This window comes from Ornithodoros turicata, chromosome 4, assembly GCF_037126465.1.
Source record: "Ornithodoros turicata isolate Travis chromosome 4, ASM3712646v1, whole genome shotgun sequence".
NCBI lineage: Eukaryota > Metazoa > Arthropoda > Arachnida > Ixodida > Argasidae > Ornithodoros > Ornithodoros turicata.
The window spans coordinates 82,501,851-82,513,150 of NC_088204.1; the positions used below are offsets into that span (position 1 = coordinate 82,501,851).

Sequence of the window (11,300 nt, forward strand, 5' to 3'; positions counted from 1 at the left end):
CCCCACCTCTATGCGTCGTAGAAGTGGACTACAAGTATAGGGTTCGGAATCCCGAGCCGTTTTTACAATCCCGGTGTAGATGACGATGGTATTCCTCACCATTTGGTGACCCGAACAACGAGCACCATGTTCGGCGTAATTCGGCCACTCAATATCCTAAATTTTTCGGCAAACCAGCATCAGGGTCGATCGGTTGCCGTGTCACAGAGCTACCGTAGCGGTCGGATAGGTAGTAGTAGATGGGCTTCCAGGCTGCGCGGCAGCGTGCCATCCGTGCTGGATTTATGGGAAGGTTGCCAAATTTGGGATGGTAAAATGGCAGTTCGGGTCACCAAATGTAGAGGTGGTGGTTTCCCTCTACATGAGTCCCGACCGGCGATGATGGTATGCCGCGGAGAGACGATGACTGTGGCCTATCTCCATGGGCGCGCCGGTGGAACTGAGGAGCGGATGCTCCAGGCGCGTGTCCATCCTTGTCGTCGTCCACCGGCCGACATATCGGGATTTCGGGATTTCGAAATGTGGATCCCGGGAACAATCTAGTGTTCGTGCTGCTCGCAGGGCAAAGGTTTCGCCGCGTATTATATTAAGCATTTGCACTGTGCCAGAGCATCGACTTCGCACCGAAGTTCGTCTCTTTATGTCGCTGCACTCTTAAAAATGAACTTCACCGCATAGCACGCAACTAACCAACCATCACCTAGAATGATATCGTTATCTGCCCTGATTTGTTGGAAACGGGAGGCGTACGCCTTTTCTGTGACACTTATGCTGTTCATAATTGTCATAGAGAAGGCGTACGCCTCCCGTTTTCAGCAAATCAGGGCAGATAACGATATCATTCGAGATGATGGTTGGCTAGTTGCGTGCTATGCGGTGAAGTTCATTTTTAAGAGTGTGCCACTGAATCTTCTGGCTGCGCCTCTGGATATTTCCCGGTTAGCAGTGCACGAGAAGGTATGACGTGCAAGGCTTGTACTTGCGCTAAAATCAATGACGTTATCCGCATCTTCCGCTGGAGTATTCTGGGGAATGTCGCTCGTGTGAAGACATGGAATAGTGCGTTCTGATCTTCTCCCCTTTTATTCATCCACAGTATTTTTGTGTTCTGGTGCTCTGCAGAGAGAGAGGAGGAGGGGATTCTGCAATATTTTGTGTAACTTCACCGCATAGCACGCTCATAACCAACCATCATCTCAAATGATATCGTTATCTGCCCTGGTTTGTTGAAAACGGGAGGCGAACGCCTTTTCTGTGACAATTATGAACAGCATAAGTGTCATAAAAAAGGTGTACGCATCCCGTTTTCAACAAATCAGGGCAGATAACGATATCATTCGAGATGGTAGTTGGCTAGGAGCTTGCTATGCGGTGAAATTCATTTTTACTGAGAGTGTAGCCTTGTGGATTGGAAGATTGCTTCTGATTTCGTAGGGGTTTAAATGCTACTTGAGTGCAGTTCTCCGTTATGGCTGGCATGGTTCGCATGGGTCAGCAGCTAACGTCCTTGTCATGTGTCGTGGACGACGAGGTTGGTTTGGTTTCGGGGAAGGGACGCTTAAAACCATACGTCGGTAAGACACCATTCTTTACTTTTCACACGTTCCGCCGATTATTTGTTGTCGAGAAAGCCTAAATTTATTATTCCAAAATCCCGGGATTTCGCCAGACCAAATCCCCGGATTTCGGAACATTAGGTTGAGCCGAAATCCCCGGATTACGGGCTCTCGGGATCCGAACCCTACCTACAAGGGTGCCCGCATCGTGCTGGTGTACGTACATTACAGCGTGATCCTGTAAACCAAGGTTGTGTTCGTTTATCCGAGAAACTCCAGCAACTCGATCGAGAGTCGAGAGAATCCACTCTTTGTGGGCGAAAATGTGGCTCTCCGGACATCATCCCCTTTGGCGATGACTACCGTTCTAAAACTCGAGGATTCAACGTAGAGGTGCTTGAGAATCGGCTCCCACAGTGCCGTGTATGCCAAAGGAAGTCTGGCCATTAATGGGCCCTGCCTATACCTGGAGCTCCACCCACTTTTTCAGCTCTCTGTTCGAGTTCAGTTCACGAGTTCAAAATACAGTTCGCTATTAATCCCAGGCTATCCAAGCTATATGTTACCTGTATTCACTGGGTGCCGACATTTTCGGGAAACTGGATTGGATTAGATTGAATAGGATATTCCCCGACGACCTACCAACATAATGGCGGCGGAACGGTTCCCAAGACAAACACTCATAAAGTGATTACAGTGAACCCTCGTTATTGTGACCATGGTCGTTCCCGAAAATGTTGGTCATAATGCGGAATTGTCATATTAACGGGGGGATTTGCACAGGTTTCTGCTCAATGAGCGGAAGTCATCCCCATATCATCGTCATCATGTATTTCTCTCTCTCTCTCTGCACAGGTTTCACTGCATTGTTCCCCAGGAGTATGGTCGCAAAGCGCGTATGTCAGATTATCGGGGGTCATATTAACGAGGGTTCACCGTATTTTGCTGCAAGTCTTAAGAACTGCCTCTTTTCTTCTTCTTCTTCTTTATCACATTACCATCACCATGCAGTAGAGCCCATGGGGATATTTCCTTTCTCGAATTCTAACACCCATACAGTGTGTGTCACTTGCATCGATCCGGGACGTTTCTCTTCGTTTACCCAACTCTTTGCTTGAATGACATGAGTGAGGGGAAGCATCGTGTGTCCAGGGGTAACTTCGTAAGAAACTGTTCTCACATTTGTCTTACAGCGTTTGAGGGCAATCAGGACAACACCCAGGCACCAGAACCGGGGTGGGAATTGGTCACCTCCCAGTCTTGGGGTTGTACGCGTTAACCACTCAGTAGCTACTGCTGGGTCTGATTCGCCTTGCTATGACTACAGGGAGCGGAAACGGTTGCGTCGGAAATGGTTCACACTGTGCATCGTGCGTGGTTAATAAATACTTTTATTTCATTTGAGCTCCTTCGAACAGTATAAATCGATGTCGTTGTGTTCGACTGTACTCCGTTGTCCATGGAGTGGGCTTCTCTTCTGCAAGTAAAAATCAAGAAGGTATTAATACAATAAAGGTAAAATTAGTGTTGTATCCGCTACCAGAATTAAAGTAACGGAATGCCGTTACCCACTATCTCGCTGATAAATATCGCGAGGAAATCAAATAAATAGAAAGAGGTCGGTAGAAACAGTCGGCGTCTCGCTTTTCTTTTGTTCCCCCCTCCCCTCGCCGTATTCCATGTCTTCTGTTTTATGGAAAGTATAGTCGTAGCAGTAGCAGAGAAAGAGTTCGTCGCCACACGAATTTGCAGCTAAAATATAAAAGATGTAGCAGGATACTTCCCCACTGAAAATAGCATGAAATTTCGGTAGTGGCGCTACTAGCAGTGCCGCTATGTACGGTACTGGGTATAATATACTATGACTTTCAACAGCGAAGACAGATTATGCCAGCTTGTGCTCTTAAAGCCTTACCTTTTGTTCTCTACTTCTTGTGGAGGCCGTAGTAGTGAGCACCAAGGCCGTAGTTGTATCCACCAAGACCGTAGCCGTGGCCAAGACCGTAGCCATGTCCTCCGTAGCCGAGTCCGTAACTCAGACCCTGACCATAGCCGTAACCGAGTCCGTGACCGTAGGCAACGGCTGGAGCAGCAACAGCACCGTGGCTGACAACTGGAGCGGCAGTGGCAACACCGTAGCCGTAGCGAGCTCCATAGCCGAGTCCGTAGCCAAGTCCAGCTCCATAACCGTAACGAGCTCCATAGCCGAGTCCATAGCCAAGACCGGCACCATAGCCGTATCCGAGACCATAGCGACCGTAGCTCACAGCTGGAGCGGCAGCGACGGCGGCATGACTGACGACTGGGGCGGCTGCGGCGACGTGGTGGACAGCTGGAGCAGCGACAGCAGTATGGCTGACGACTGGGGCGGCAGAGGCGACTCCGTATCCGTAGCGAGCTCCGTAGCCGAGTCCGTAGCCAAGTCCAGCTCCATAACCGTAACGAGCTCCATAGCCGAGTCCATAGCCAAGACCGGCACCATAGCCGTATCCGAGACCATAGCGACCGTAGCTCACAGCTGGGGCGGCAGCGACGGTGGCATGACTGACGACTGGGGCGGCTGCGGCGACGTGGTGGACAGCTGGAGCAGCAACAGCTTGAACAGCTGGGGCAGCATAACGGGCGTAGCTAACAGCTGGGGCAGCATAACGGGCGTAGCTAACAGCTGGAGCAGCAGCAACTTGGTGGACAGCTGGAGCAGCAACGGCGTGGACAGCTGGGGCAGCATAACGGGCGTAGCTAACAGCTGGAGCAGCAGCAACTTGGTGGACAGCTGGGGCAGCATAACGGGCGTAGCTAACAGCTGGAGCAGCGACGGCAGCATGGCTGACAACTGGAGCAGCAGCCGCGACTCCGTATCCGTAGCGAGCTCCATAGCCGAGTCCGTAACCAAGTCCAGCACCGTAGCCCAGTCCAGCTCCGTAGCCAAGTCCAGCTCCGTAGCCGTAACCGAGACCATAGCGACCATAGCTCACAGCTGGGGCGGTAGCGACGTGTTGAACAGCTGGGGCGGCAACAGCGTGAACGGCTGGAGCAGCGACAGCATGGACAGCTGGGGCAGCGTAACGAGCGTAGCTAACAGCGGGGGCGGCGACAGCAGCTTGGCGGACAACGGTTGGGGCAGCAACAGCAGCATGACCGTAGCCGACACCATAGCCGAGACCGGCACCGTACCCGTACCCGACGTCACCGGCAAGGGCACCGGCGAGAAGCCCAAAGAAAGCGACGATGTTCTGTGGCAGAAGGGCGGATGGCATCCATATTAGAAGGTTGCTCCATCAGTGGAGCGTACGTGCTCGTCGCAGAGTTTGCAAATTATCTTTCTTATCCTCTAGCAAAGCCTCTATATGTGAACAGTAGATGTCTCTTTCTTCGAGCGAGCGTATCTTTTTCGTTTTACGAATCATTCGAATAAAACGATGGATTCGATCACCTGTCCAGGTATTTCGTAAGCCTAAACCACTCAAGTCTTTCGTCGAGCAGTTAATCTCAAAACAACGAGCACTGTGTTAGGTAAGCACGATGAACGGCTCTTCCTTTATCTGAACATCAATCTAGATTATCGCTTCCCCTCCTACGACATATCTATACGAGCGAGCGCGGGCATTGCTGTTACTTATTCTCTTAGCGAGTCACAAACACTAATTGTTTTTCACACGACGGATACACCCCGTGTCAATCCATTATCGCTGCGGTGAACATAATCGCAAGAGTGGTCAATGTGGATGCTGTTTCTGCTCGCATCGCCTTAATTGTCTATACTTAAGTCTAGGCACGTACCCTCTGTAAACACAGTCCGCATAGTAAATATCTTAGCTAATTTTTTTTTTCGAGTTCCCACTGGAGTACCCACCAGAAGCACACTTTACTCACCAGCATGTTGGAGGACCTGTACTGCTCGGCTGCCAAAGTTGAGCTGTGTTTGGTCAGGTCCGGCTCTGAGCTTTTATACCCTTATCATCGTGCTCATCCTTCGAACGGAAACTCTCTATTTGTGCCACATGGAAATCTTCCATCAGGATTAAGGGGATCGAGATCTGGGTTTGCGACAGGGCGGAGGCCAACCAGAGCCTAACCATTATCTGGACTCATGATCCCTATTCACTTTTCCGCGCATCAGCACGGATTAGTGAGTGAGCATGCTCATTTCCTTCTTGCACTTTCTTATACAGGCCTGTCGAATGTGTGGGAAGTTTCCACACCGACTGGATCAAGGCGTCGCTGGAGGGTCCCTTGCGAACATCACTTAGAAGGTAGGAAAAACGTTGCTCTTGGAAGCTGTAGGTTTAAGTCAGTGCATGTGGGGGTGTATGCATTCACCTCATCGGTGTGGCAGCTGTCTACAATCTGCAGGTATTGACCACTTTGCGATAGACGAAATCGGCCAGTGTCATACAGAAGTCTGTCGCTTCTGAAACTCTAGTCACAAGCGCGGGGCATATGTACGGTGCACAACATAAGAATTACACTTAGCGCGTTCACAATTTATATTGCCATTTCTTTCTTTTTATTATGACTACCACATTAGTTATGTACCGTGAAGAGCACCGTAAAATGTCCAGATATAAAATGTGTTGCAGAAATGTCCCCGAGGATGCCACGTTTCATGGACAGATCATGACTGCTCAGAGCTCAGAGATAGTTAAACGTTCCAATGTTTGTTCATCGATATAGGACAGCACTCGAATTGTTATGCTATATTCCGAAGAAGTGTTATGAAGCCGACGGCGCGTCGCGAAACACGTTTTTTTTTTTTTCGTCATTTTCTTCTTTTTTTTATGTTTCTATTTATTTATTTTATTTTTTATTTATATATATATATTTTGTAGAGGGCATGAAGACAATCAAGCTATGTGATACATCGGTGTTGAGAGTCTGAACGTATGGACCAGTTGGCTTTCTTTATCACGATTACCAACACCTGACAACACGGCGAGGAATAACACTAGAGAGTAGCACAAGAGTCCTGTGTGTCATCCATTTGTAACTATCCTTCCCACCGTTAGTGTCTTTATTATTCCGCTGTCAACAATTTTTCGTGAGCATCAGGAGGCGCCAGTACAAGCATGCTTCAGCCACTTTAATGTGTCGATCCATCTTACTTCCATACTCCGTAGGTGCACAATTCGACCAGCCTGGCGACTGAAAAATTGTTCTGGTGCTGATTTTTTTGCCCGGGCCACTTTCCCATGAATGTACAGGCTACCCCCGTAAACAACTAAACATACCGTGAAATTCAATAGAAGCATATTACAGCGCCACAGGGTCGTGCGTTACTCGACTGTCCCGTTTTCTATTTTCATGCATGACGTGCATGACTAGCATGAACATTAATGTATTAGTGGCGTAGACCGTAAAATATTCCGGAAGGGGTTCTATGGACACTTTATATGGGGGAGGACGATTTTACCCTCGTTTTTCTCTCCTAAACGCACTGTGAAAGGTACGATTTCGGGTGTGTTTGAACCCCCGAAGTCCCCCCCCCCCCCCCCGGCACGCTGCTGGAATGTACTGTCGGGGACATGGTTAGCTAAAATCGCCCTGCAGTACTTCGCGGTCCCGTATTACCCCTGTTGCGCTTGAAAGTGTTGTGCCAATATTCTATTTGAAGGTGGACCCTGTGCTGCGCGTGTTTATTACACGAAAGAAATAGTATTGCAGCACCTGGAAATTTGCGATGAGATAAACCACGTAGCGCTGATTTTAGACGACCGTGTCCCCTACAGTACAGAGTACTGAGACTACTACTACAGTACTAAGACCGAGCGGAGAGCGACACACGTGACATCCTGCGTGGCATCCAATCCAGAGAAAGGACGACCCGTTTCGGGAGCTAGTACAATCCTAGTTGGATCGCTTCAATATCAACATCTCCCACTCACCGTATAGGCTTAGTGAAAAGGACGGATGGGATGCTCACGAAAACATGCACGAATGACCTGAAGATTACCTACGCTACGCTGAAGGACCGCGTAATAGCATGCCAAATACCAACGACGAATCACACTAGACTTAATTTCCGTAACCAGCAGAGCCAACTGACTTTAGCTTTTCAGCGGTGAATCACTTCATATCGTCTGTTATCGTCTGTCGATTTATTCGTTGTTGTTTCACTATTCATCTTCTGCCATCTTTCAGAGCGAACCGCTTGGCCACACACACACACATAAAGAGATGACGACGAGGTGGGGCAGATGCCAACTGTCTACTTCACTATGGTAACCTAGCCCGCCATAACCTCACCGTGCCACCTTTATCAATATTGAAAGTCTATTACTTCCTTGTGCATACCGGACGTTCATTATACAGTATTTACGTCATTAAATCTCGGCGCGTTTGTTCTTCTTCTTTTACTACTTCTTCTTTTAACTGGGTGTTTGCTGGAGCTATGTGGTGACTTCATATGTCGCCTGCAGCTCCATTTCCTGTTAGGCTGTGTAGGTGATATCCATAGAAAAGCCTTTAGCATGTGTCACTCTTGAGTGAATGACACGTGACACTTTTCCTTTGGGTCTCATGTTTTTGAGTCCAGGTTTAGAAGCCGTCTGCAATGCTGCTTTCTTTAAGAAAAACGAAGAGGGCTTTCTCCGCTTTCTTTTGCAATTTTGAGTAGGACCATTTACCTAGCAGCTTACAAAAACTGAAGGGGCGCGACTCGAGCTTGCTTAGGACAACTTCCAGCCTTTCTCGGTGCTGTTTGAAGGCGGGGCATTGGATGATCACGTGGAGCGTATCTTCCCGCGTCTTACATGTTGCGCATAGTGGCGATGCTGATCTCCTCATTCGGTAAAGAGTCGCCTGAGTGTAGAATTGTCCCAGGCGAATTCTGTGGACGGCTGTTTGGATAGACCTATATGCTGATTTCTAGGGATGATAGCATTTAATTCCGGATCGATGTGGGATAAGTAGTCGGACAGTCTGAGATTTCTTTTCCACTGGTGTACCGATCGTTGTGCTGTCCGTTGTCGGATATATGATTTGGCGTTAGCTTTTGTGAAACGAATTCCACTGAGGGTTCTCTTGACGAGCGCTTCTCTAGCTGTTTCGTCCGCAGCCTCGTTCCCTTGTATTCCACAGTGGGAAGGAACCCACTGAAAGGCAACATTGTGTCCTGCTGGGTTGATGTCAGTGACAATAGTAAGAATTTTGTATACGAGGTATGTGTCACTCCCTAGACTGATCATGTGGAGGGAGGACAAGGAGTCGCTGCAGATGATCCATTCTTTTTTTGGTGTAGATTTTCTGATATGGCACAGGGCTTTGAAGATCACATGCGATTCGGTCATAGTCGATGATGTGCCATGGGAGAGCCGGTATCCTTTCCTGACGTCTTCGACCACAAAAGCACTCGCAGATTTTCCCTGGGAGCCATCCGTATGTATCATTGTCTTGGTTGGAAACGTTTCCTCTCGATGGCCAATGTTCGGAGCACTGTACTCGTTTGTACTGAGCGCGTTTGTACTCGAGGATGTTTGCTGCTTTTCGTCACATTTTCGACAGGTTGGCCAGCAAATCCAGCTTGATCGACGTTTAGCTTCGTGTAAGGTGTTCGTGATCGCTATGGTAAAAGGGGAAAACAAAAGGATGAGCAGAAAGAGAAGCGTGTGTTTCCCGTCGATTTTAAGTTATCTTTTGATGGGGTCGACTACGCCAGGTTTATTACAAGATTTTACAACGCCTTACAAGTTACAAGCTTCAGAAGTGTGAGAAATTTTGCAAAGAGTGCAAGACAGAATTAGACAACAGCGATATTGATATTTGACAGCAAATCCTGACTTTACGCGCTTTGTCGTCACACGAGGGGTTCGTCGGCTTGGCATAGCAACGAAAAGAAAAAGAAATTGAAATGGCAGAGAGGGGGATGGAAAGGGAACGAACGATGCTGGAATAGTTTGGAGCGCACGGCGCTGCGTGGGACAGATGCTCCGATAGGCACGTAAGACGATCGCCTTCTGGAGATATTGGTCACTTCCGTACCGCCTTGAAATATTTACATATCTGATTATCGAGTTAATTACGTGGATAGTGAAGCGGTCTTACAGTTCATTTATAGATTGTCTCGAAAAAGTCCTTCGGGATGCATTTCTCTCTCCGAAACCCTTTCTGGCGTATATGCTTATAGACAGTCCATTAGGTTTTCCTTCTTTCCTCGATGTCGGCATCGAAAGGTGCAAGAAAAAAAAACTATTTGGACATTATCGCTCACCATTTAATTGTTGCTGGATCGAGACAAACGGTTAAATTCTCTCGAAAATCAGAAAGAGCTACGAAAGTGCCCTTTAACGTTAAGCTGTTCTGGTCCCTTGCGGAACTTACAACAGCGGATCTGGAAGGAGATATGTTTTATTTCACGCAGCTTGGTGCAACGCGCTTAGACCTGTTCAGTCTTGCGCCAGAAACTTCACTGTGATCTTTAAATGCTTTCAGCACAGGCTCCAGGCAGTTTTCCCGCGGTGTAGCACAATCGAGATATCGTCACCGTATGCAAATACCAGTGGCAGGCATCTACTCCAACTACTAGGCAGCCTAACAAGAAGCGAACACACGTTTTGGGCAGAGTTGTGATGGAAATCACATACAAACCGTGAGAGAAAGGACACCAGAGACGTCAATGGATGACCCCACTGTGGGTGGGTAGACCTGTTATGTAGCCGCACACAAAGGATAACCCGGCCGTGCACTTGGGAGCATCTTTATTGCTCAGCAAACGGGCATCCTCAGCTCGGGACGGATACACGAAAACAGAGAGCCCTGGCACTCAGAGCCAGCGCTCATATCCCTTACAATGCTACACGGGTGAGGAGGAAGACGCGAAAGAAAAGTTCAACAACAGCGTCGCCTGAGAAGCGATAAGATATCGTCGGCACGTGTTATTCGTACATAACAAGACCCACGTACAGGTAAAGCATCCACATGTTCAAAATCCCAGATCGTCCCAGATCGTAACACGTCACCGTGGTGGCTCCACCTAGACGGTGCGGCGACCTGCAGTCAACTATCCTTGGTCTCAATATTGTATACTGCACTCTTATACTGTATAGGTATCTTGTGAACAACGTGAACAACGCGCGGCCATTCTCGGACCTCGCAGGTATAAGCTTTCATTTTGCAATTTTGTGATTTTTCTATTGAGGATTTTGAAACCTGCAGTTTCCGCGATGTCCGCAACAGCGCAACAGCGAAGAAATAATGCAGCGCCCCCACGCAGCGATATAGCGTCATATACAGCAGAGTGAGTAGGATGGGTTACATTTTCTTGCGGAGGAGCAACCGTGACCTCTTTGTGTCCAGCCGTCCTATCTGCGGAGCTGTAATGTTTTGAGAGCTGGCGGACTACATTTATTTTCCTTCTTAAGTTGAACACGACTATAGGAACTGACGCAATGATTCTCGACCCTTCGTGCACCACTTGAACGAAACGTATCCTAAATTTCAACGAGCACGCAAGCCCTTACCTGCAAAACAGGTACCCGTATCGCACGTGGTCGGGGTTTTTGACTGACCAAAGGTTACCACAACCACTTCGGTGCGTCCCGTGTTTATCTATTCGTTGGCGTCACGTGTTGCCACCTAGTTCAGACCTGACGACGTGCCGAGAATCAAAACACGCCAATGCCAGGTGCAGCGTTTAAAAGAAGGCTGGCCTTCCCTATACCCCATATCAAGCAAGCAAGCTGTGCTTTGGCCATAATTTCGCATTATCCTGCGAATAAAGTAATAGATCGATACGGTAATCTGGAGCCT

General features: G+C 48.4%; 1 protein-coding gene across 1 annotated transcript; it reads right to left on the reverse strand.

The window, feature by feature from the left end:
* Positions 1–2,927: 2,927 nt before the first annotated feature.
* On the reverse strand, positions 2,928–5,458 carry LOC135392151 (fibroin heavy chain-like). The gene is made up of 3 exons (XM_064622841.1): positions 5,430–5,458; positions 3,472–4,789; positions 2,928–3,033 (listed from the first exon to the last, which is right to left on the reverse strand). The coding sequence occupies exons 1-2, from the start codon at positions 5,433–5,435 to the stop codon at positions 3,482–3,484; spliced, it is 1,314 nt and encodes a 437-aa protein (XP_064478911.1). The 5' UTR covers positions 5,436–5,458; the 3' UTR covers positions 2,928–3,033; positions 3,472–3,481.
* Positions 5,459–11,300: the final 5,842 nt, after the last annotated feature.